We start from the raw sequence: 26,811 nt of genomic DNA, 5'->3' as shown, positions 1-26,811 counted from the left end.
CTTCTGTATGTTGCTCCTGTTTATTCTGCTGTAAAACACCTGCTTGAGGCCTGACTCGGTTCCAAAGTTTAGGTTTTCAAGTTGAACAACTGGAATATCTCAATCACTTTGTTCTGTATATGTTCATTTACGACCAGAATTGAAGCGTTTGGGATTATGAAGCAGCATCAACACGAATGCAAAGAGTGTTTCCAATTAAAGGTAAAATGTATCTCAGTGAGAAGTCCTTCTCTGCCTTTTCAGATCCTGGCACTTGTAGCAGTCAGAAAAGCCATGGACTACCTCTTCTCCCAGCATGACTTAAGCTTTCTTGACGACGTCATTCCAGAAAAGGACAAGAAAAAGAAAGAGGACGAGAAGAAGAAGAAAAAGAAGAAGGGCAGTCTGGACAGTGACAACGATGATGTAAGGAGCTTTTCTGCTTTTGTCCAACTACTCATTTCTAGTTAATCCTGGGTGATGGTTCCAAGCCCTCTCCAGCACTGGGGGTGGGGATTTCCCAGCCTCTTGAAGCAGACCAGCACAATCCTTACCTGCTGCAGCAAATCACCCCCAAACAAAACTTCTTTTCAATGTTGCCTTCCCTTTTCGAGACGTCACCAGCCTGTGGTAGGTGGTACTTGCATTGCCAAGAATGAAATCACACTTTCCACTAGAGCCCTAGATACCTGCTGACATGTCATTCCCTCTACTAGAATGCCTTTCATCACCCTGCCTTGTACATCTTTCCCTCCCTCCTCCGCCTTTCTCTCCCCCCTCATTGTCTCTTACATTTTAGGAGGAGCATGGTTTTCGCAAGCAGTTCAGATGCTTCTGAGAATATCCTGGTTTTCTTTTTTATTTTTTTAATTACTCTTTTTGAAAGCACAAAAAGATAAGACTTGTCATGTTGCAGGAAAGGCTGTTAATACTCCTGACCTAAACATTTAAGAAGCAGACATGCCCTTTCTGCTGTGCACTCTGCTCTTTGCTCCTACCCTAGGTTGCAGCATGCCCTGAAAGAGTGCAACTTAGCTTGCTAATGCCATTATTAAGTGTGTTGACCTGATCAGACCGGATTCATGTGCCTTAGAAAATTCTGCATTTAATTGTATACGTAATAAGATGAAATGTAGTTCTTGTGCCTTTAAACATTCTCCTACTCAGGCCTAATATGAGCTGAAATTCTAGAAACTTAAATAGAAGTGCTGAACACGCAGATTATAGAGCACTGCGTATGGCAAGTGTAAACTGCCTTTGGAGAGCTGGCTGCCTCAGTCAGCACTATCTTTTGCTCCAGCTGGAAGACCATGTTACAAGGGAGCTAGGTTTTATTAATGATGAGCCACACAGAGGGTACTGAGCATGGTGTCAGTTCTGCTTGTGTAACTGTCCAGAGTTAATGAAGAAAGGCTTTTCCTGTGGTTCAGACAAAGATCACCTGGATCTGGAAAATACCAAAATTTCAATGTGGTGGGAGACATAAATGACAAGGGATCACGCCCTTGGGAGGAGGAAGTTAGCAGGAAAAGTCACCTGCCCCTTTCTCACATGTTCCTGCCCAGCTCCCTGACCTGCAGCCAGCAATGCACAAGTTTTGAACTCCGCTGTGGTGTGGCAGAGAAACAGCAACAGCAGTTGTTCATCTGCTTGCTCCCTGGCAAAGTGGGTAACAGCAACCTCAGGAAAAGGGAATTTCTGAAGTAGCAGCTGCTGGCCCAGTATATTTGTCAGGAGCATTTCTTACAGTGAAGCCTGAAGGAGAGTGTGAGGCACGGTCAGCTGTGGGAAGTACTACTGCCACCACGCTGTAAGGTCATAGGTGCTGCAGGTTTTTGCCCTACTGTGTTTGCTTTATTTCTAGTGTGTATTATCCATACCCTTCCCACACGGAGCAGATCTGCCACATTAGCCCCACTTACGCAGGCAGGTGAGTTAGATGATAAATTCAGTGTCTTCAAGAGTAATAAGGCAGCTCTAGGAGTTCCTCAGGACTGTTCCAATGCCTGGCCCTACCCAAGGTTTGCAGGACAGAAAGTGCAACCTTGATCGAGGTGGAGAACAAGCCGTAACTCAAGTCCCTTGTGTGAGAGCTGCAGATCTGTGTTAGAGGCAACAAAGTCAGACTGCTCCAGTGAGAAAATATACAATGGCTTTTCTACAGAGAACGTATGCTGTATAAAGCAGAACGTATACAGTAAAAGAGACAAAGCTAGGAATTTCATAGGTGAAGGTGCTGTGATGTAGGAGGTAGCCTGGCTGCACTCTTTCTTATTAATCAGGCTGAATCCCAACAGGGAAGACCGGCCCTATTTCAGACAGCAAGCTCCCCTTTCCCTTCCTTCCTGGTAGTCACTGGTCATCAGTCTCCTCTGTTCCTGCATTCTTTTTTCAAGAAGTCCTGTGGACCCATCCTTGTTAGCAGTGCAGCTCCTGGTAAGACTTTCAGCCTGTTACTTCATATGACTAACAGGGAAGGCAGGAGCTTCGAGTATCAGGAAAGCTCTCACCTAAGAACATGCTGATGACACCCAAGACGTGCAGGTTAGTGGTGTCACATCACCAGGGAACCACATGCACACATTCCCACACTGTCCCTCTCAGCTGGGGGAAACAAGGTAACAAATGTTTCTTCTGTTAATCCAGTGGAGCAGGATTCAAAAACTCTGCCACTTAAGTTTCAATGAAGTGCCTTCATCTCCATGCTACGTTGCCCTGTGGTACGTGCATTTATGTATTGCTGCGTGTAGCAAGCAGTTCCTCGGACAGGCTTCCTTTTCATTTCAATGGCTGTCATTTCTGCAGCACCTAGAACGCTGAGGTCATGGGTTTCCTTCAGTGGATAAATTTGTACAAACCAAAATGAAAGTCATCCTACTGTCCATAGTGAACAGTCAACAAAGGCTTGACTCCATTCCTTCATTATGACTGATCTGAATGCAGCAGCATTGTATCCTGAGCTATGGCTCCTGTATCTATGGTATGTTTTAAGATATCTTCTGTCTTCTCAGGCTTTCAATGAATTTCAGGTACAGTACTTGATCTAGAGGATGATAGAATTGATGCAAAATGTTGGTTCCTAACTGTTCTTATTTTTTTTTCAGCACTTGCTTTTACTGGCTTCCTGAACATAAAGCACTTGATGTTATTGGTTTGATTGTTTTCACCCTTTCTGCTCCAGAAATATGCCCCCACACAGTCAGGACTGTGGGATTTTGCAGGCAATTCACTGATGAGTTAGTTGAGTGAAGAGAACTTCTGGGCATTGCTAATTCAAGTTGTATTGGGTAAACGAATACAGCAAAACCTGGCATTAATGGAGACCACTCTCTTAGCCCGAGTTAGGACTCACTGTTAAAGATCTTACTGGGGGTTTGCTAGCAGTCAGGGGCAGGGAAAAAAGAGCTGCAAAGAAAGTTTTTCAGTAATCTCATCATGCTCCCTCCAACTTGTTTTTACGAAGTATAAATTAGTGAGACTAATTGCTGCATTTGCCTAAGCTTGTACGTAATGGAAAGTTGAGCGCCTTGGTTTTCTCTCAGATTTTATGTCCAAAATGCATGACCTAAGAAGGGCCAGCATTTATTTATTTATTTATTTATTTATTTATTTATTTATTTATTTATTTATTAAATTGGGATGGCATGTTTAATTTAAGAGCCAAAAATGATGTGTAATAGCCTCTTCTCGCCTTTGGGGCATTTTTGCCAACCACAGGCACTTTCTTTGTCTCTTTGCTCATTTTACACAGTCAAGTATAAAGCAGACTCCAAGCACCAGCACTGTCTTTCTACAGGTCTTCTATATCAAAAACATGTACCAAACTGTAACTATACCAACCCAGTGATATGCTGGAAAGATTACGTAGCTCTTATGCTCATTTACAGCACAGCTCCAAACGGATGGGGATTTGGGATGGCTTTATTGCCTCCGTGGGTCTACTGCTAAATGTTTTTTTTATTTGAGCTATGCTTATCCCTTGGCTGTTTAGAAACAAACAAACAAAAAAAAAAAAAAACACTTCTGAGGAAACATTTTCCTATTAATTATACAATATTGCACTGGATGTCTGTAGCATTAAAAAAATAATAATCCAGGGAGAAAGCTTAGAGATTCTCTGGCTTCTGTAATGTTCTCCCACCCTGACTTTAGGTCTTCCTTCCTCCAATGCAGTGTTACGCTCCATGCTGTGTCTGGTTCTCTCCAGGAACAGAGATATGTTAACATTTCTGGCATGTATCACCTTTATTTCTTTGCCAAGTTAAGCAGTATCAGCCTCTCTTTGGTTACGAGACATTATTAAAAAAAAAAAAAAAAAAAAAAAAAAAACAGCCCAGTAATTCAGAGTACCTTCTAAGCTCAAGCAGGTGCATTATTGAAGGCAGTGGGGCATAATCATGGAACTCCAGGGGACCCTGTGGTTATGGTGTGCTGATGATTTGAGCAAAACCTTGCTAAATTTAGCAGAAGGGTGTCCTGGAGAACAACTGGCTAATGTGCACCATTTTTTCTACGCTTGTAACTTGACCAGTTTGCCATATCTCCTGTGTGGCTGGGATTATGTGAATTTTTAAAAGGACCCTGGATCTGATAAAGAAATCTTACTGTAAATACAGGTGTAACTGAGACTGGGTCTGACTTGACTTAAGTAAAGAGGACTTGAAACAACACAGCTTAAAGAACCTCTGCCATATCATGTCTGGCACTCTTCCTCAGAGAGCAGTTTGGAATGGAGAAAAATTACAGAAAGTCCGGCTGTAATTTACAGAAATCACAGCAAGATAAAACTCTATGATGAGATTTCACAGAAGCCGGTGCCCTGTCATTTCTGCCTACAAATGCATTTTAATCTGTATTTCCTGCAGCCAACTCCAACCTGTATTGGATGGTTTCTTACAAACTGGTTGCAAAGGAGCTGGTGAGGTGGGGAAAGGGGAAGATAACACTTAGATAACATTACTCTGTCTGTTTTATGTCCATAGTTTGAAGGAAGAGGGAAAATGGGGTGGAATAGGGAGCCAGTGAAAACGAGCAGATCACTTGGCTGGAGAATTCCTTTTTTTCCCCCCTGTTTTTCCTCCTTTCTCATTCCTACAGAAACAATATGAAGGATAATTTTAATTTGTGGAAGACAGTAAGAGAGCAGTGGAAATTTTCTAAGACCTTTTACACGTTTCTTTCACAGTCTGACTGCCCCTACACAGAAAAAGTCCCAAGTATTAAAATACCAATGGACATCATGGAGCAGGAACCTTTCCTAAGTGATAGCAAACCTGCCGACAGTGAGTAGAACTAACCTCTTGCATGCCTGCGTGACTCTGACTTGCAGTACAAAAAAATACAGAGAATTAAAAAAAAACAACCAAACAAAAACCTTTTCTATTACTTCCAAAGTATTTTTTTTCTTTCTGAATTTCCAGGCCTCTGGTTTTGGCTTTGTTTTTCTGTGTTCTTTGTTCTTTACAAAATGTTATGTTGTTCCTTCTGGTGCCTCTAGCTTAAGTGCTGTTGTCCAGCTACTAACACGTCTCTTGGTAACTTCCTCTCTCCTCTCTTTAACTCCCCCATCCACTCAGTCCATTTCCAACCTTTGCGATTTTGTGTTACCTTTGCTGATGGTTTGCATTTATTTTTTCTCTGAGCCTAGCGTTCTGGATTTGCAGCATGTCTAAACTGCATTGCTGTCTCATTACAGTTTATTTCCTTAGGTTCCAAGCAATTGCAAAACTCAGCACTTTAAAAGAATAATTAAGCGAGTCCTTGATCTGCATTATGCGTTAAGCAGACAAGGCAGTGATCACGTGGCCGGCCATTAACGTATTTCCCTTCTTCGGTGATTTGCTTTTGTGCTATTGCTTCTATTTAATTACCTGCCTTAGTATCCATGGTTGATTATTATAATCTTCATTTTCATTTTCACTTCTCATATTTTAGTCCTTTAAGTGAGGAATCGGAAATAACAACCGACTTCAGCTTTTTTGCCTTTGCACTGACCTCTGAAAATACTGCGAGCAGTGGGTTCAATCTTGAGATAAATATGCTGTTGTGTCATGAGGTAGGAGTGGAGAAACAAGAATGATAGTAGTGTATCAGTGCTGGTGATAAGATTTCTAGGAATAAGACCTAGAAACACAGGTCTGTAGATCCCTTAATTACCATTTGTGTTTAGGAGCTGGTACCTAACTACCTTCGGTTTTGGTGGCATTTGGCAATCCCAAGCAGTGAATTGTGGTTTTAGATAAAAGAACACTTAGAGATTAACATTCTAAAATGAAGCCAAAGAGAAAGATGATTCCTTTACTATTTTCATATTCTGTGCGTTTTACTGACAAGTAAAAGAAAAGGACAGAGAACAACCTTGAACCAAACAGATCCTTCTCTTTTTTCTGTGTAAACGCCTTGGTGCGCTAAAACCAAATTACATCCTAAATGTTGTTACACGGGATCTTATGATCAGGTACACTGTTTTCAGCATCATTAAGGCTGAAATAATTACGGAAGAGTTAATACTTGTGCCACAAACCTGTTCGTTGGAATGCCCTTTGAGACAATAAAGGGTAACACACCCGTGTGCCGAGCAGCAGTTAGTTTCTGTATTTGTACATTTTAATGATTGGGAAATCGATTTGCTGGGTTTTATTTAGAAACAATGCAAAAAAATAAATTCAGGCCCTTGTACTAGAAAAAGTAGCTGGAATCCATCAACACCATGGTATCACCCTAGAAAATAACTGTGCTCTGAGACTCAAAGAATATTACTAATACTACTACTAACATTCAGTCCTTGAGCATATTTTGCATGTTCAGAGTGCTTGACAAACACTTAATTTACCCTTCAACCACTAAGGCAGAGAAGTGGATTCCAACTGTTTCTCAATCCAAACACGAAATTCATTTTTTACTCCTTAGCTTCCCTTCAGCAATAGCAAGAATAGGATTATTATTAAAAAAGAGTACACTTCACCACGCTGGTCAGGAAAGGAAAGTGATTGCAGGCAACAAGCCACCTATTTTCTCGCAAGGAGTTTGGATGCCACAGTGAGGAGCGCAGGGTAACTAAAGACGTAGATGAAAGGTAAGTATCAAGATCTAAAGGTGCTGAAACGAGGCCAAGAAACGGAGTAATTTTCCTGAGATGGAATCTGGGAATTTCCCAACTCGGCATTGCGTACCCAGGCCCTGCTTGAGGGATTCCCAACCTCTTTTTTTGTTAGGCTGCTCCGAGCACTGCAGAGGGCACGGAAACGCTCCTGCCCATCCTGGGCTGAGGCTGGCTCTGTGGGGAAGCACACCCCAGCCAGAAACCCTTCACCAGGCTACAGTGCAGGCCTGGCAAATACAAAGCAGGTTTTCCTGCAGTCTGTTTTTTCAGAGTGACACAGCTGCCTCTTGTGTGGCAGATGGGCGACTGCTCGTGATTGTACAACTGCCTATGTAGTTGTGTGTCTGCATGTGCAAAGGCATGCTGCTGAATGCAGCTCGCAAGGCAGTCTTTGGAAGTGAGTCTCTTGGCTGTGTTGGCAGTTCAAGGGCTTGTATCTTGGAGGAGAGACTTATTTTTTTATTTTTATTTAGAAGCTGTGAAATTTATATGGCAGGAAGTCAGCAGTAAAAAGCACTGCAAAATACATGAGAGTTTACTGGACAAACTGAGGCTGGGCTTAAGAAAATATAAATGCTGCATGCAATGACAAAAAACGATTTTCTTTCTCTCCTCCCTGACAGGAGAAAAATCACCAACATTCCTTGAACGCCATACGTCGTGCTGATAAAATTCCTTTTTTTCAGTCACACACCATGCCAAGGTAAGCAGCCTTAAAATGCAGTTTATAATATTTCCTCAAAAACATCTCAACTATGCTCAAGCGTACTGAAATTAAACAAGGCAAAGCTCCTGTCCCCCTATAGCAAACTCTTAAAAAGCACTTTGAGAGTTCATAAAATACAGTTTCCACATCCTAAGTTTATTACAAGCATGGCCTTACAGCGTGGAGACAGTGAGTCTGCAGGAGACAGAAGTGCACCACTGACCTTGCTTCAAGCCCAACTGCGGTACCAATGCCTGTTTTGGTGACTAAACCAGAAAAAAAGTTGTGGAACAACTATGAGAAGTCTAGAAAACATGTCTACAGGGGAAAAATTAAATGAATTGGTATTGTTTAGACTTCAGTATATAAAAATTCATACAGGCAATTCATGAATTTTGCCACAGCCTGGTGTGAAGCACAACTGTTAGATGTTTGGAGCTCCTCAGTCAGTACAATCAGTGGTTTTAACTCCCCGACAGTGGTAGTGTTTGGCCCAATTCATTAAAATAATTTTACATGATGCACAGGCCTAATGAAGAGTAAAGGTACATAGGACAGCTGTATATTACCACTGCCTATTTATCTGATATCTATATGCTGTGAATTTCAGACAGCTATATTGTACTTGTGTGTGCTAATGAAAGGAACCCGATCCTTGGTACTGGGAGTTGGGCATTTGTTCCACTTCCAGATGTGACACTGTGTACCTTGTCCAGTCAGAACCAGGATCAGCAGCTTTCCCAGTGTATGCTAGTTGCCACTCTGTCTTGTTTATAAAATGCCATCTTTCTCTTGGAGTTGATCACTCAGAAGGTGTATTTTTTCTAAGAGGAGGTAGCTGAGCACTGTAGAATGCATTAAGAATCACTAAAAAGCACAAAACTAGTCCATGTGCTTACCTTTCCTTCTTTTTCTTCGCAGCCCTCCACGAACTCCAGTAAAAGTTGTGCCTCAAATTAGAATAGAACTTGAGCCTGAAGACAATGGTTATTTCTGGAGGAGCAAGGGAACAGAAACTACTTTGTAATTTGTCTGTCTGTTAAATCTTATATGGAATTTATTTTGTCACTAGCCAAATATTAAAATGCTCTCTGCTTCCCACCTGCATAGGTAGACAAGACATTCTGCGCTTCCCCCTCCGCCTTTCCACCCTGCAGACTTCCTTTTATTCCTCCTCACCCAGTTTTTTCACTCTGACCAAGACTTGTTTTTGCCTTCTCTGTCACACGCACGCATCTCTCTCATTTTCAAGCAGAGGGCAGAATTATTAAGGATATAATATAATACCTTTGTGAAATGTCAGAGGAACTGGCATTACTTTAGTTGTGAATCAGTGTTCGTTTGTTTCTTTGTTGTCTGGCAGAACAAAACTGACCTCCAGGCTAATTCAATGTCTTTATTACACTGCTCTAAGATGCTGGAAAGTGCTGCTAATACTAACTTGCTCTTAAAGCCTGTACTTGTAGTAACACAAGAAGGAAAACTAAAAGGTACTTCACTCCCAGCACAGACAAACTATTGCCATCGTTGTAGCATGTGTTTTGAAATGTCCCTTTCCTATGCAATTTTTTTTTTTAAAGAACACTTTAATGGACTTAATCCGTCAGGTACATTGAAGAGTGTTATTTTCCTAGATTATTTTGTTTAAATTATGGGGGCCTAACCTATGACTTTTTTTTGTCAATTTTTTTAACCTTTTTTTAATTACTGTAAAGAAAAATGAATTTTTCCTGCAGCAGGAAACATATAGTTTTGAGTAGTTCTACCTCTTATTTCTAGATGCCAGGCTTTCTGTAAAAATGTATTGTACCATATATAATGTGATTTTTACAAAAAAAAGGAAAAAAAATACACAATCTCCAGGACATGGCATAGGGCTGGATCAGTTTTATTAACACCTTCTACTCTGAAGCATCTGTTTTACTTAGGGTTATTTTATTTTTTAATAAATAATCTAACTTTGCTATGAAGGAGACAGGATGTAACTCAAATATCTTGTGATCTAGGAAGACTCTTAAGTTTAATGGTGGTAAGTAAAATACTGACCGGTTAACAGCGTCAGTGGACAGATGCTGATTGTATTCATTTTGTTGATTTCCTGTGCAGTATTGTTAGAATTATTTCATTTAAAACATCCGTGTGTGCACGTGTGTGTATGTGTGCAAATGAAAACACCCTGCGTGCAGTTTAGACACGATGATGGAGCAACTTAGGAGAAAGCTGAAGGTAACTTGTGGGGATATTTATCCCCACACCCATATTCAGGAGGCTTACGAAGATCTACATCCTCCTTGTGGATTGGCAGCACCCCAGATCTATTGACCATCATGTAGAGAGTTTACCCTCAAGCTTGACTGCTCAGCATTCCCCTAGGTAGATTGATCCATCCATACACGGTGATGAACCACTAACAAACTGGCTGGGCACAGTTACATGCAGGCTTTTGGTTTTAAACCAAGCAAGCTTCCCCTTGCGTCAGGTAACTTTCTCTGTAGCGTGTACACAACGAACTTGTGTATGAATATAAACATGCATTTGGGAAACTGGGCTTCACCAGTGGTATTTTAAGTGTGAAGATTACATGGGATGTGCTGGAAAGGGTTTATTTAATTAATAAATAAGTAAGAAAAGAAAAAAAAAGCCCAGCTATAAGGGCTAATTCCCAAGGGGTAAAAATCCCCTCTCCCCCCGAGGATGGGCACATTGCTTGCATGCAAGAAGTGCCCTTGTTTGCAGCAGGAATGAGATCAGGGGTCCCCATGCCCAGAAGGCAGCAGCCTGGCAGGCCCTTGCTGGTACTCGCCGCTCCCTGCATGCGGCACATTTGGGGATTAAGCAGGAAGGGGAGCAGCTTCCCATCATCGGGGGGAGGGGTTGTCCGTAAGAGCCCCCACCACCAAGCATTAAAAAAATGCACTTGCAGAAACTGCTTTGTAATGCCTAACGTGGTTTTGTTTCTTTTATTTCTGATGTAGTAAAAATACTAAATATAAAAGTAGCACTTAATGGCCTCCTAACCTGTTGTAAAGAAACCAAAGTCCGTGCTGATTAAGGAAACAAAATTTTATCGTGGTGCTGACAGACCTTAAATGCCAAATTTTAGCATCTACAAACTAGTAACAGCCAGATCACCAATCAGACCTGCAGAATAGGGCTGTGCTTTTCCTTCCCAGATATGGGATCTGGTTAAATGATGCATTGATACGGACCGTAATAGCTGTTAGCCTGACCTTGTGCAAATGCTCTTTGCTGCACAAAATTGATGGACTTGCAGAGGCGTTGGCACAGCACGCGCACGTGCACACACCTATGTACATTCCCCAGTTTGTTATCAAGGAATCTAAATCTCTGCTCACCTAAATTTTTTGTTCACTGTGAGAAAGCAGTGCAAGAGGAAGGGAGAGCAGCCGCTCTTCTTTGTTGCCCTGAGAGGTCAGCAAATCTAGCCCAAACCTGCTTCAGAAAGGTTGAGGAGACATCCGAAGCGGCCATAAAAGCAGCCGCTTTGTGATCCCTTCTGCTGCCTGCTAGGATTAGCTGGAGGACAGATAACGTGGGAAGTGCAATGCTAACTTAAACGTGTAGAAAATGGTTTTCATTCCTTGGTGAACAGAAGTCACTGACTACCAAAGGGGAAACAGACTCAAGTGTCATGTACAGAGTACATGTGAGCTTTTACGTTTTGCCCAGACGTTTTATTTGTAGAAATCCAAATAAGGAAAGATCAAAATAGAATAATAATAGAAAGATTTCCTTGAGAGAGCACTGACAGAACACCACCCCCTGCCTACAGTATGCTCAAAAGGCAGCATACTGCACACATGCATATACGCACACACACAATGCATATCTTTTCATCTGCTATTACCTGGTGATTTGTCTCCACAAAAATGAGGTCTTCCACTTTTGAACCATGTTAAATGTACTTGAAATGTATTGACTGCTGATCTAGATCTTTTTCTCTCTCTTTTTTTACTTTTTATTTTCTCCAGACTGAGCTGTCGTACAGAGGGTAGCAATGTTCAAGGGATGGGACAAAGATTTCTGTAGTTTTCCACGTAAAACTTTCCAACAGGAGTGGGAAATTTTTCCTTTCCTGCTTCCTGACAACAGCACTTCATTGAAGGCTGTGTGTCCTTTGTTGTTTTTTCCTTTAGAAAAAATAAACCACAGAGACAGCAAGCAAGAGCTCTGCTGGCACCAAGAGATGGAAGGTAATGAAGAGCAGCCATCTAATAGCATTTGATGGGCTGACATCACCACAAGGAGAATTTTACTGCATTTTGTAGGCCTTGTGACAATAAAACTGAAACTAATTTTGGTTCAGAATTGGGTGTTTGGAAAGAAAAGCCTGGGTGAGCACCTCCGGCTTCTGGAAAGGCTCCTCTTACAGAAGAGTCCATAAAGAAATGAGCTTCCCAAACCAATTTCTCATAGAAGTCCTACAAAACCAGGTACCAACTCAGGGCTGATATCCTGGAATCACCCAGCAAAACCAAACTGCAGATAGCTCTGTCCCAGCCCCATAAAAATGGTGATTGTCTGCCTCTGTAGCCACTAATTATTTGTCGTCATGGTCGACACATATTTGTACTCATTACTTTTTTTTTCCTTGGAATCGACATGCACTTTCAGATACTTTTATTATTTTTAATTCTCTTAAGTCTGTATTTGCTTTGGAGGAAAGAATAAAAACTTAGTTTAAAATGAAGTGGATCAAGATGGTGGAACAAAAAGGAAAAAAGCAGAAAACATTTCAATATATTAAAATGATTTTTTTCCAGTAATATAAAACATGAAATTCCTTATAACATTATAGTATTTTACAGTTTTATGAAGCTTTCTATTGTGACTTTTATGGAATCAAAAGATGAAGATGATGAGATATTTTAGCATTTATATTTTTCAAAATTAAATGTATACTGAAAATAAAGTAACTTTATGCATTTATGGGAGAGTTGTGGATTTTTTGTATGTATTTATTTTTTGTTACGTACTCCATTTGGTTTGATTGAATCAAGATTCCTGGATTGCCGTTGTCATCACCGCTACTGCCAAGGCAAAGTGTTTGGCAGGTCCCTGATGGAGGGGATGCTCACAAAGGGACCCTCCAATACACACGTAAAGAAACGTGGTGCCAGTCTTCACAAACCACAAAGGGTTTTAGAACTTACGTCTCTAAAAGTGTGTTTTAATGACAGAAATACTCTCTTGAGATAATTTACTGAATCTTTTGAGGGAGTAAAATGTAACTGCAAATAAGGGTGGAGAGACCATCTCCATCTGAAGCTGGGACTTTAGGTTTCTCTCAGAAGCACCACTTCTCAGGAGACACTGCTGGCAGTGGATGAGGACCAGCAAAGCAGACTATCTGAATTTCACAAAGCCTTCAAAGAGGTTCACAGATACTTCATACAGAGTCTGGGCTTTTTTAATTTGCACTTACCCAGATGATCATTCCCTGCAGAAGTCAGCATGTTCCTATTAATAAAACAGAGGGGAGAGGGAAGGTAAATACACACTATGTAGTAACAGAACGAGGAAGCCAGCTACAAATCCCAGCCCAATATAAGTTTTGTTTGTTTGGGGGAAGTCGTGATGTAGGGGCTCCCCAGGATGTTGGTGTCAGAGCACAGGGAGCCTCTCTGACCCAGGCCCCATGCCGCAGGAGCCTGAGTTGAAACTGGGATTAGGCACCTGGATTGAGAACAGGTCTAGGAACAGGGATGTGCCCCCTCCCATCCCAAAACATGTGATGGTGGTCACCTTGCTGGTGCCAGGTGCTTGGTCCTAGGCAGTGATGGGAAACAGGTCTGATGGGCTCCTTTCTAGGGACTGGGGCATCTCCTGCTTCTTCCCCATCAACAAAAATGTAAAACCAGCTAAAAGGTATCACCTGCTGCTTTCATAGAAAGTGCTTTGCACAGGTTAAGTTAACTTATGCAATGGTTTCAGGCTAAAGCAGCTTACAGGGCATTGCTGGCATGTTGCTGGGTGATCTACATAGTGGGGATGTCGCCAGTCAGCTGGACAAGCGTAGGGCTACTGGGGTAATGAGCACAAATAAATTAACCCCCTGCTTAAACACACGTTGTTGCCAGTCTTGCTCTACACCCTCCTTCATCCCCCTGATTTCTGCATGCAGCCCCCTGGCCCCAAAGCAGCGGCAGCTCCCAGGCAGAGAAGTGCTCGAGCGTTACCTGTGTGGCCCCTCTTCCTGCAGCACCCCCCTGGGGCTGCTCCTGCCCCATCACTGCCCGGCCTCAAGCATTTGGTGAGGGCTGAATTGCTCTGTACATTTTCAGTAAAGCACCCAAGGCTGTTAGGATTGAAATCATGGGTTTGGCAAGGCCTATGCCATGTGTATTGGGGAATAGTGAATAGATGAATAGTAGAAATGCTGTAGAAACCTCAAATTTGGTCCTGTCTCTGCCTGGGAAGACGCCTGGGGCTGCCTTTCCCTCACACGTGGGGCTGCCCCGTGCCATGCAGCAGTGCTCACCAGCACGTCCCAATTCACAAAGCTGTGCTCTGGGTGCAGCAGGGAGCAACTGGTATACAAGTGGTAAACCACTACAGAAACCCTCAGCCAAAGTTTCAGCAGGCTTTGGTGTGAAAAGGCAAGACCCTTCTGCATCCCCTTGCAGCACCCACCTTAGTGGGCTGCAGGATTATCCACCACGAGCCACAGTGTGTGGGAGAGGCTGGGAAACCCATAAAACCAGGAAGAAAATGAACCGTCTGTCAGGCAGCAACTTTGTGCCAGAAGCAGTTGCTCGGGTGAAAGCTGTGTTTATGGATTTCCCTGAGCCCTTTTTTAGCCAGGTGTTTATTTATAGCCCAGTGCCCAGCAGCGAGAGCTCCTGCTTCCCGGATTACAACTCGTGGGGGCGTTACGCTGCCTGAATCCCATAATCTTTTTACATGGGTTTTTCTCGTTATCTGGCAGGCAACGCCATCCCACGACACTGTGATGTGCTCAGCCCCGTGCAGCCCTCCTGGCATTCAGGCACTACTCACAAAGGTCCCCCTTCAATAAGCACTGACCTCTGTCGTTTTTGTGTCAGAAGCATTTGGAAGACATTTGATATTGCTCACACAACAGCTGCAGCCATCAAGATGGTCCACAGATGGTCGTAGCTGGAAAGAGGGTGCCTCTGTTTCAGCCCAGGTTGTTCATTTGGGATGAGAGTGTTCGGGTAGGTTACTTGCAGGCAGTGTGTCTGAGGTCTGCCTGCACAGCCACGCTCCTCCCAGCACAGCCACAATCCCCATGCTGCCCTACACAAGGAGCTTTACATCTCCTGGGACCCACGCAAGGGAAATCGGGAGGAACTGAAAAAATCATGTGTTGCACCAGCTGTGACTGACAGGACATCCCGTTGGCATGCCACACTCATCCCCTGGTCACAGCAGCACATGAAGATGGCTTTGAGGAAACATTTGACTGCCAGGCGTCCCTGGGAGACCCAAGGAATCACAAAGGCTCACTGGGACAAGGGAGCGGAGTTTTATGAAGCTATCTTGGGTGTACAAGTCTTGCGGAGCACACATGGAGAGCCCTGGCAGTTTTCTAGGGAGAAGCCTGGGATGTGGCAGCTGCAGGGCACCAAAGTTAGTTAGCACTGAGCTAACTTTTTCGTAAGGGACATCTTGCTGATGCCATGATGGCGCTTGAACGGGATGCAGATCTCCAATCCTTTTTCCCTTACGTGCTGCTGTAACTTCTCTTATCTGGCAGTCTTGGTTTAGACCTAGCACCAAAAGCTGTGCATTGTCCGGGATTTTTCTGATTTTGTCAGTGTGGAAACTACTCTGTGAACATACATCAGACCTGGCACTGCAGGACTCACCCAGTCAGCTGCTTCCCAGCTGGGGTATAGGATTAGTGCCTGGGGAAATGATTTATTTGTCGCAGCTGCTGAAAGCTCTGGGTGTGAGCTGGGTGGGTTGAAATCACCTGTGAACTGATCCCTCCCTTATAAATTGTCACCCACCAGCTGCTAGGCAGAAATTGTAATTTGTGATGAGGCTGGGGTCTTCCTTCTCTTCAAGTAAGTGGTGTTACAGCAGGGATGCAGTTGGCCTCAAGAACAAACTCTTGCCTTAATTGCTGGAGAAATTAGTCATTAGGAAAGCAAACAGCTTCTCAGCAGTTCTGAGAGTCAGTAGCACAGAGAACAGATAAAACTAATACTTTCCAAACCACCGCAACCTTCCTTTAATGCTTTTATGGATCTAATCTTTTAAATTGATTTTAAAGAAAACAGACAAAAGTTCTTAGCCCTAGCCCTGACCTGTTAAGCTTTGCCTACCGGCCAGCACGGATGACTAAGTTGTAATCTGCTAAAGCAGCCGTGTGTACGAAGGGACGAGCCTTCAGCAGGAGCAGTGGAAGGCTGCCACCAGCAGCCCCAGTGACTAATGTGCAAACTGGGCAAAGCTTCCTTCTGTACTTGGTTAACCCCTTCTCTTCAGAAGCAAGTGAGTATTGTTCTCCCAAAATCTTATGTTCCTGACACGGAAATTAAAAAAAAATAAAAATTGCCATATGTTCCCAGAACAGCCCAAAAGGCTCAGTGATTCCACACATTGACTGTAACAAGATTTGATTTAATTTTTTTTTCCTGATTTTTAGGGAAAAACACCCTGCCTTTTGTATATTTAACTGATGCTAATGCTACACCCCTTCTGCGGGAGCTGAGGATCTCACTTGGATGGACTGAAATCATCAAAAAGGTAAATCTTGGGTACTTTGTTACTTAATGCTGGCATCAGATGCCCAGTCCCCAGGCAGCTTACCCTGCCCCTCAGCCCCTGTAGGATGGATGTGGATTTGTTTGCTCTCCCCATGGGCTTGCAAAACCCTCCATGGCCAAGCACATGGCCAGTATCCTACAGTCTGCCTGGCAGTGGTGCCTGGGTGCTCCTATCAGAGAAACTTGGCCATGGTGGCTTTGTGTGACCCATTTGCACAGTAGGTTTGTTTTTTTAGTGCCGTGAGCAATTTATGGCATGCTCTTCCTATTGCAACTCCGCTCTTCCCCTAGTTCAGTGCTATTACTAATGTTATTTGTACCATGATATTGCTTCTGCGATGGATTACAGCTTAATTATTTCTGTAAAAGCAGTGCAATTAATATGAATAGCCCTTTTACGGCTCAAGATTGTTTGGCTTATCAAGTAAAGGAACAATTTCAGATTAGGATGGTGCCTGCTCCTCCCCGCTTGGTGTTTTGTCATTAAAAGCTTTCGTAACTACAGTCATGATGATGAAAATCCCCCTGTGCCTGCTGGGTGCCTCTTACTTTTTGAGCAGATGTGTCAGTGTGCAAGAGAGCCCCGTTCTAGGAGTTACGTTCCTCACGAGTAGTGTGGTTTGCTGTTACCATTTCCCCATGCGTTTGCGGCGTTTTTTAGAAGTGCCTCCCTCTGGCTGAGATGGGTATCAGCACGATGTGTATCGGTGACCTCTTTTGAAGGTGCAGGTTCAGTTTGAAGATCAGCGGTTGGGAACAGCACCTCCCTTGCAGAAGTAATTGGGTTTGTTTTCCTGCCTGTAGTATGTTAACTGTGCATTTGCCACAGCTCTTTCTGCCTCTGACTCTGTGAGCTATCTTGCTGAGAGTTGCTGAAGGTGGCGTATGTTTTGCCAAGCTCACGTGCATGCAGATGTTTTAGTGATGGACAGACAGATGTGCCAGTAAGGGCTGCTTTGAGCAGCAAAAATTTAAAACGTATAAACCAGTGTCTTTTTCTTTCAAATCTTTTGAAATAGTTTATAAAGCCACAGAAATAAAAATTGCAGGAGGAGAAGCTGTCTTGTGTTCTTTGCAGCAGATGATGGCTGTCGTGACACTAAGGGTGCAAGGAAGGGGACTCAAAATGGGGTAAAAAGTGGGTCCTCTGGGCAGGAGAGGCACCGAAAGGGCCTGTGTCCAGTGCTGTGCCAGGTACTGCCACCACTGGGGCTCCCTAGGCCAATTTATACCCCCAAATCCATAACCAGGCATTTGCCTCCCTCGTGTGGCCCATTTGTGAGAGTTGCTCTTGTAGCCATTGCACAACGAAAAGTCTCCATGTTTGTACCAGGCAAAAAAAAAAAAAAAAAACAAAAAACAAAAAAAAAAAAAAAAACAATTCACAGCAGAAAATGAAAGTGTTTTCTGCTCCCTTTGGCAAAGGGACAAGAACTAACATCTCGGGGGGGGGGGGGTTGCTCGCCAAGTAAATACTCTCGGTTTGCATAAACCCAGAGCAGTCATTTTGTGGAAGAGGGAGCTGCCAGCAGTCCCTGTGCTGTTACTGGATGTACTGACCATTCCAGGGTTTCTCAGAAGTCAAGCGGTTTTAATAAAGAAGGGTGTCTTGTGGTTTTTTAATAGCAATTCACTCTTTTTTTTTTAAAAAAAAAAAAAAAAAACTTTTCCTTTCCCCTTAAAAGCACAAGCCACTCTTGGCCCTCTTTTTGGAGTGCTCGCTGCTTGACTTGCCCTGCTCGAAGGGAGCAGGCTGCCAGGAGGCAGCGGCGTTCCTGCGAGGTCTCTGATGGCCCCTGCGTAAGCAGTGACGGTTGTGATGGCTTTGCTGTCGTGGGGGAGGTTGCCCTGTGCAATGCTGCTGCCTCCCAGGAGCCATTTCTAGCGCTTTGCAGCAGGCTGGGAAACAGCCTGGGTGTTCTGGGGCTGTTGCATGCAAAGATTTTATTTTCCCCGCGTGGTGTGTAGGGGGCTCGGGGACTTTCCTGACATTTATTCATTGATGCTTCTATTCAGCCAGAATACCTCCTGCGGGCTGTGAAATCTTCCTAGGTAAATGTTTCTTGGCTTGTTGCTGGCGTGGTGCAACCCGTTGTTCGTCTGTGCAGAAAGGCAGGTGGAGGCTTCCCAGGTGACCGTGAGCAGCTTTGCAACAGCCCAGGATGGGGAACAGTACGTAATGCCTAATAATCCTGGATAAACCTGACGGCAGGACGGGGCTGTGAGTAACTAAGGCAGGAGAGGGGACTCCTCTGGAAGAGGAATACTCTTTCGTATCCAAATAATGCAGTTCACCATCCTTGTTGACAGAGTGCTGTCCCTGTGAGCACACGCAGACAGTAACAGTAAAATTAAAGCTGCCTTCATGTGAGGCTCTTCCTCACCTGTTAGGCTGTCGGTGGCAGCAGCTGGTGGATGTGGACAGAGCGTAAGGGTTTGGTGATCGGATTAGCTGAGGTAATTTCCCACTTGGCCTCGACCTGCCGCCCAAAGATTTCCGGTGTCAGAAGTGTTGTTTTTCTCTTCAGTAGCTCCTGCTGTACCTGTTGTCCTGGGCAAGGGTCAGGTGTTGATTCTGGCAGCTGTACAGCACTCAGGGTATCTCGACTCGGCGAGACACGATCGTACGTCAGGGTCATGCAGGTCCCTCCTGCCGGAGAAGTTATTTGAGCTCTCCTTTATCTGGTGGGAGAGATTACGCCACTTAATTAAAAAGTTTCCAGTTATCACATGGATCTCGCTTCCAGACTGCACAGGGCACACCTATGGCTTACGAATAGCTACTGGAATTTCTTTTGAGGCAGGGCCAGGCCTTAGCTCAGGTTTTTGCTTGGGCAACAAGAACTGTGCCAGCCAGGCTAATGCTGAAAAAGCCAATTTTCTTCCAAAACTCTGTGGGGCTGAGACTATGGGAGGAAAGGAGGATATCCCACAGGATCCTAGCCCACAAGTGTGCAACCCCTAATGGCAGGATGGTACAGAGGAGCACATTTCTCTTTGCTGTGGCTGCCATGGATACAGGGAAGCAAACCTCACGTTCAGGTCTGTAGGCACCTGTGTGTCGCTGATACTCGAAGTCAATTTAGCATAAAACATTTAACATGGAAGCCAGGGGATAGCCCTGCTCAATGCACGATGCTACTAGATCTGGCGATGGCAAGCATGATTAAAGGACATGAGAAGTGCATTTGTGTTTAAAGCCGTGGCTTAAGATGGAAATATGGCAGGCTGTGTGTGCAGAATTGTGGTGTGTTAGGGACCGACTTGCCTTTTGAAACAGTTTGGGGGGCTGGAGACCACTGCTTTGTGCTCACCTAGTCTGGAACTTCGGATTTGTTTGCTTTCATCTCATAGAAACCTGATGGGAGAAAGTATTGTAACAGAAATCAGCACTTCACCACGTGGCAAATGAGGGAGGAAGATGTCAGGAATAAGCAGGAAAAGCCTCCTGGGTGCACAATGCAGCTTCTGCTGGGAGCGTGGCTCGGTCCCAAAGCTGGAAAGGTTAACGAGGAGGTACTCATTTTCTCTGAGAGTGACATTTGGTGAGTTGCAAAACATTGTTTTGTGTTTACCTCGGCTACTGTCGCACGTCAGCTGGCTGCAGGCAAAGAAACATTTCCCTTGTCACTCAGCTTGCTGTAAAAGCAGTTAGCAGCCCTGGTAAAACACTGTTTGACTCAGGGATGGATGTGCAGGGAAGGTCCTGCGAGGTATTTCGGATAAGTGGTCCATTTCTAAAATGAAACTCTTAATAATGGATGCAATCGCTGTAATGGCTTTACACGATCACTTGCCTAATTAGTCCGCAGGGAGGAAGATGCAGCAGAATTAGACTTTTCCATTTATAATTAAAGCTAATGGAAGCCCAAACACCAATGCAAATAAACATGCTCTGTACACAGATGCAGAGGGCAGGGCGAAGTGTTGCAGCACAGAGCCTTCTGTCAAGGTAGGCTGTGTTTTCTCACTTGCTTTTTAGCAGCAAAAGATGATGGCGTTTTTAATGGACAAGCACAGATACACAAAGGAGTCTGGTTCTGTGTTTTTTTTTTGTCTTCCCCAGTAGAAATTCCCATTTGAGTCTTAATTCTGATCCAGGACTGGTAACACTTAACTCTGTCGTACTGTGAAGTGCTAAGGTTGTTTTTATTCATCTCTCCCAGTGAACATTTCATGCCCTCCATCTCGAAGGACTGTCTTTAGGTAGCGTTTTATTTCCATGGTACCCAAAGGAGAATCGCAGAAGAACTGCTCTGTGTGCAGCACAGGTCACGTTGGGCCTCCATCAGCAGAGTGGCTTTGCTGCAGGCTCAGAAGGAGCCATCTTACTTGCAACCACAGAAATAGGCTTTCTCCCCAAAATTCTTGTGCCTCTTGTCATTGACAAGGTGCATTGCTGCATTTAAGGAGTACTACATCAAGCCTCATCAGTCAAGTTTCCTCTGTGCCTGTCAGCAATGCTTCTATGCCGTGCCACTCCTGAGGAAAGAGCAGCATTTCAAGGGCTAAACACGATCCCTCATGCCCAGTGCTGGTCTTGCAAATTAGTATCGTTTACCTGCAGTCCTCCTTTCCCTGAACTGTGGGCTATGGAGCCCAAAGGTCGCTTCCAGACCCACATGACTGAAAATGCACTGAATTCAGGTGAATTTCTGCAGGTAAACACTATGCAAAGTTCTCAAGGCTGAGAAAATAGAGGCCAAAAGACCCATCTGGCTGCTGTACTATGATGCATACAGAAATGAGGCATTTGGATTATGGCATTTTGCACTTGGTGAAGCTTCTTGTGGTCCCAGGAGACAGCCAGGACTTGTATTTCTTCACTTTGCTTTCCTTGCATGGTGTATCAGAGCATACCATGACAGTGCTGGTCCCATGGTAACCCTAGTGGTTCAGGATGAGGGACTGGAACAGGTCCATTTTCAGGAGTGAGAATAGCAAACATCTAAATATAATTATGCCTGATTACTGACAGGACTTCAGGTTTCTGAAGGGTCTGTGAGCCAAAAAGATGTAACGTCACAGCAGGAAGTGACACCTACTCCAAAAGTATTTTGATTATTTGCAGTAAAACCCTTGCCAGAAGTTTTGTGGTATTAGCGTAAAAGGATTTGTGATGCAGCCTGGTCCAGGGAGACTTTGGGGTTGTCTTTGTGTTCTCTGCCAGTTTGCTGAGGCTTTCATAATTCCCTTGGGGTACTTCAGTGCGTACTTACCACCCTCAGAATGGCAATGATAATAAGCACCAATCATTTTTATATCCATCAGCACATTTCCTAGAAACATGCAGAAGACAGACGAAACATTCTTTGCTTATTTATCTTATTTCTCCAATTTTTTCTTGGAAGCACAGAAGGTCACTCTAATCTTTAGCCGTTACCACATGCCTCTTGAGTTTGACAGATACAAATGTGATGCTGAGACAAAAGGTTGTTTTGGTTGCAGGGCTGTGGGCGTGATGTCAGCTTGGGCTGCCAGGGCTTAGTGACTCCTTCGAAGGCCCGGCAGGGGTATCAGCTTTCATTGCCCCCTCCTTGTAGCAGCCTCAATTCCATGGAAAGCACTGGGAAAGAAAGGAGTGTAAGCTCAAACTGCTTACTGACACTCCACGGCTGAAACCAACACCTTTTAAGAGCCCATTCATAATTTTTTATGACAACCCTGTCTAGCCAGGACCTAAATGTGTGGTGATTGTTGTGATTTGTGCCAAGTATCTTGTGACGAGATCTTGGATACCACCAGGAGCAAGAAGCTGAAGTAGAAATTTATCTATGTATAGTGATGTATGATAGAGGTAGAAGATTTTGCCAGCAGTACGAAGGATATGAATTAGATTTGAGTCTTTCATCTGCAGCTGAAGTGGTAAAAACAGCTGTTATTTCTTCTGGAAAACAAATGCAAAGAGCACTACAAAACATAAATGAATGTGGTGATGAGCAGGTTGAACAGATGTCTCAATGTCAAGTTTTTGCTGCTGTAATGCAACAAGGTGAAACCCCAGGTTAGAGATACTGGCCAGGTGCTGCCACACTTCCCAAGCGTGTTTTACAGCCGAGTACTGATGCTTTTATAAGGGTTATTTATTCCCCTGATGAACTCACACGTTCCTCGATCGCAAAAGGAAGTTATTATACTTCTTACCCTGAAAATAATAATGAAACATTACTGCATGCATCTTTTAGGGTATGAGGCTCCTTCCCTGTTGTGACCTGCCCAAGGTGCTGCTGCTGCTGGTCTGTAGGATTTTGGACACAGGCTCAGGTGTGATATTTGGTGCCTGTCCCCGTGGGCAGGTTTGGGGAGCACACAAGGCAGCATCAGAGTGTGGCCCCACTCTATTTCCATCAGGATTTCAAAGTATTGGCTACCCAAAAGCCAGCACGTGTGTAGGCTGTGGGCAGCAGAGGGCAGCTGTGCAGTCCCGCACCAGGCTCTGCAGGCTGTTTGATATGCAGGAATTGTGCTCAGGCACAAAGTGACAGGCCTGCACTTTGTTGCAATGGAGACCATACAAACACAAAATAAAAACAGTCCTTGTGCTACTGAGCATTTGCCTTCTGCATATGATACTGCCAAGAGATGGGGAAGGGAGCAGTTGCACTCTCTTCTGTTCCAGCAAAAGACCCGGTGATGCCCAGGGGAAGGGAGGAATGAATGTTGTGTTGAAATATTGAGGAACGCATTTTAGCCTTCAATATCCTAAGTGACGTAGAGTAATGCCACCCCAACCAACAAGTAGATGTCCTTTATCTGCAACGAAGTAAGAGCAAAGTGCTGTGTGTGTAGCCAGCACCCTCTGATCCTGTGCAAGGCCCTGCAAGCAGGTCAGCAGGAGTTCAGAGTCTCAGTGCCGAGCAAGTCCGAGCACTTGCATTGCAAAGTCCTTCAATAAAGTTGCCATCCAAGATCATCACGGTCAAAGGTGGGAGGCAAAGAATTTTTTTTTTTTCCTCTGGAAATCTCTTAAGCAGTTATGTCAGCTCTTGAGTATCTTCAGGATGCTCTACAGGCTCTAGTGCAGGGAGGGGAACTTCACTCTAAAATAAATTGCATTTAGCGGCCCAGGCAAGCCTGTTCAGGTTGCAGGGAAGTAAAATGCAAGAGTGCTAAAACCAGTTCCTGACATACTGCCTGTTGCAGAAGGCAGCAGATGAAGGTATTTAAAATTAACGTAACACTTCTGAGCTAAACTAGCTTAGGCATTGAAATAAATGGCTGTCTTGTCAGCCTGGGAGGCGATGTTATTTTGAGGGCTTTCAGAGTGATGACTTACACAGGGGAAAGGCAAGGAGGAGGCAGAGCCCCGGAGCAGTGCCAGTAGCCCGTGCAATGCAGAGGTCAGCTCAGCTCAGTTGCGAGGGAGCCTGTTGTGTTGTGGTGTTGCCTAGCGGAGTGGATGTGTGAGTACTGCTAGAGAGAGGGTGGGGGAAAAAAGTCCAGATTAAAACAGACACCTTTGACCAGTGCTTGACAGGTTATCTGTAGAGTTTCCTCCTTACCCACTCGTACTGTAAACACTGACACAGAGATTGTCTTCCTGTTTGTTTAACCAGTGCCTAGAAGAGCATGGATGTAATTCTGAACTGAGTACCGTAGCCATAAAAGTAAGCAGCCACTGCTTACACAGTTGTAATGCGAGCTGCACAGAGCCATAGGTTAGCTTTTGTTCCCGAGATCTCTGGAAGTGAACTTTTATTCATTGACTTCACCCAGTGCTGGTGGCAAATAGTTTCTCCATTGATCTTATGTGCCCTTTCATCTGATTAGTTTCTTCCACGGAAGATATGGGAGAAACCCCATTGCATGTGGAGGGCCACAGACTAGATTTTAGTCTCTGTTGGGATGTTGGATACCAACACCAGTCAGTCAGCCCTGGTTTATATCACTATTTTCACAGATTTTCTCACAAGCTTTCATCTTTAGTCATCAGCAAGAAATGTAGCAGAGAAATCAGCATCTCTGAAAAAAGACCAAGTGTGAAGAAGCGATTTGAGCCAAACTTTTCTATGCTTATTTCTTTGGAAACCGTCGATATCATGCATGTCTGAGAGATTCCTGATTCTTCAGCAAAAACCATGAGTAACAATATTTGAAGAGCATCCAGTCATGCTCTCTGAATTATCTCTGAGGCTTAGAAAGACCATACATAGTTATCGTAGTCCTCCTGATTTGGGGGAAGCTATTCTGACTTGTACCAGCTGAAAGTCTCAGGCTCTCACTGCAAACTTCAGTAACTGAACTTCAACAACCTTTGCCTTTGCTTATGCAGCCCCTGCGTTTGCACAGGCAGTAGTGGCGGCTTGGAGATGAATATTTGTTTTGCAAGAGCCGAAGCCAGGGTGTGCAGGCAGGTTTGTGTAAGCCATTACATTGGGGTAAGGAACAAGGATCACTTGAAAGTTCTTGTCCTTGTAAATACATTGTCTGCTTTGAGAACAGATTAGAATTAAAAGCATGCAAGCTGTACCTGTGCTAATGACTGACAAATGATGCACTTCGTCATCATGAACCTGATCCCTGAAGATGGATTTTCAGGGCTCTGCCCTCCTCATGGTGATTCACCCACTGCTTTTTTTTTTGTTATCTGATTTTACATGATTTTCCTCACCCATAAATAGCATTTAGTAAGCAGGGGAGGTTCAGCAAAGAAAGAAGACTTGTTCTTGTTTACGTTTTTTTTTTCCTGGCCGTTTAAGACTTCTCTCCAAATCTGGCATTTCAACATCCCTGTTAGCACAGGCAAGCCAGGCAGAGCAGTGTTTACTCCCTGGTTTCACAGCTCCCGAATCAGGACCAAAGGCAGCATCAGGGTCACAGTTTCCATGATCCGCAGCCTGACCCTGCTGAAACCTCTGTCAAGCACGTGAAAGCCTCCTGTGAGATCTGCCAACTGGAAGACAGCGTCAAAATGTTGTCCTAAACCCAGCCAAAACCTTGAATACAAAGCGTGGTGGATTCATTCTGGTAGATGTTAAAACACACCCCTCCCTGTGAATTCAGACTGTCTGTCAAGAACAGGTGTGTTTTCAGGTACTTACCTTCGACTTGAACATTGGAGGAAGGACTGAAACACAGGTACAAATAGATGCTGTAAGGTGCTGATGCCAAATACACAGTCACTTCCCAGCACCCTCCCTGCTGACATCTGTCTCATGTCACGTTTCTGATTGTTCAGACTGAGGCTTCAGGAACTCGCATGTTCACGGGCTTTGTTTATTTGGTTGTACACTTATGTCCTTGGTAAACCAAGTGAATGTCATGTCTGGTCTAAGGAAGTGGGGATGTTGTTACAGAGTTTTAATTCAGTATCTCTGACCTACTTTGCAGCTGTGGCATAATTAATTCAGATTATTTATTCTGAGTCACCATGTGTAGAAAAGCCCTTTAGAGAACTAGGCTCCCCTTAAAGTAGCCCTGTGTGTATATATATACACCTGCCTTTACCAATTTATCACCAAACAAGCCCAAAGCCAACGAAGGCAGCAAGCTTAGCTGCTGGAAATTCCCCAGTTGCTGCATCACGAATGCAGCCTCCTGATTTCCTTTTTCTCAAGAGCGCTGAAAGAGTGTTTCAGCGCTCTCAGCTGTTTCCATGAATATGCTTATTATTTAAATTGCGCACGCAAGGCCAGAAGTTGTTGTTAGGATGGACGTGGACCTCCTTGCACAAACAAAATGCACTCGGCCTCGTGGTTTTCCAGGTGTGAAAACAGGAGGTGTCAGCTTTAGCCACATGAGTCAGTGTGGTCCAGCTCTTACCTCACTAACATTTTACATATTAAATGATTGATGCAGGAGGGTTTGCAGGGCACTCAAAAATAGCCTCCATATGATTTTGACTCTTTGTACCTCTGCACAAACCCACGACATAAGATCTCAACCTCACAAACCCTTGGTGCTGACATCAAGAAACCTGGCCCTGGAAAATGAGTAAATGCTGTATTTATGCTTTCTAATTAGCCTTTGCAATTCAACCCAACTTTCTCAGGAGAGAGGCAAATGCATTTGCAGACAAATGGTTAACAGGATCCCATTCCTCTCTGCTGACCCAGTCACGTGCAAATTTGAAGCACAGAATAAACAGGATTTAAAATGCAAAATTATACACTATGAAATATGGCACCTGTCACCTTATAAATAAGGGTCTTAGGTGATCTAAGGGTTGACTGAACTGTTCAGTGTCTGAACTCCTTTTGCTGGCCATGGGATGCCTAAATTGGTGAATGACTATTTTGCATGCTCCTGTCTGCCTCACCATCGGT

General features: G+C 44.1%; 1 protein-coding gene and 1 long non-coding RNA gene across 17 annotated transcripts in view; one reads left to right on the top strand and one right to left on the bottom strand.

Annotated features, from left to right (window-relative positions):
• The window catches only part of SLC4A4 (solute carrier family 4 member 4), a 235,204-nt gene extending 222,467 nt beyond the window's left edge, over nt 1-12,737 (top strand). For 8 of the 10 annotated variants that reach the window (XM_072038017.1, XM_038178960.2, XM_021266992.4 and 5 more), the window contains 4 exons: nt 244-405; nt 5,165-5,261; nt 7,705-7,784; nt 8,709-12,737. In XM_072038017.1, coding sequence (XP_071894118.1) covers nt 244-405; nt 5,165-5,261; nt 7,705-7,748 — 303 coding nt within the window. In that variant the 3' untranslated portion in view covers nt 7,749-7,784; nt 8,709-12,737. Of the gene's footprint in view, nt 1-243; nt 406-5,164; nt 5,262-6,888; nt 7,056-7,704; nt 7,785-8,708 lie in introns of those variants that run through there. The other 2 variants (XR_011809315.1, XM_021266990.4) reach the window with 2 other exon arrangements.
• LOC106014628 (uncharacterized) overlaps nt 1-26,811 on the bottom strand; it is a 78,369-nt gene that overhangs the window by 43,570 nt on the left and 7,988 nt on the right. For 6 of the 7 annotated variants that reach the window (XR_011809335.1, XR_011809334.1, XR_011809336.1 and 3 more), the window contains exons 4-5: nt 18,931-19,228; nt 8,687-13,268 (exon numbers count right to left, since the gene is read on the bottom strand). This is a non-coding gene — a long non-coding RNA (uncharacterized lncRNA). The remainder of the gene's footprint in view (nt 1-8,686; nt 13,269-18,930; nt 19,229-26,811) is intronic. The other variant, XR_011809340.1, reaches the window with a different exon arrangement.

Source organism: Anas platyrhynchos, chromosome 4, assembly GCF_047663525.1.
Source record: "Anas platyrhynchos isolate ZD024472 breed Pekin duck chromosome 4, IASCAAS_PekinDuck_T2T, whole genome shotgun sequence".
Lineage (NCBI taxonomy): Eukaryota > Metazoa > Chordata > Aves > Anseriformes > Anatidae > Anas > Anas platyrhynchos.
Note: the sequence above shows the minus strand (reverse complement) of the source record. Positions and strands in the feature narration are given on the sequence as shown.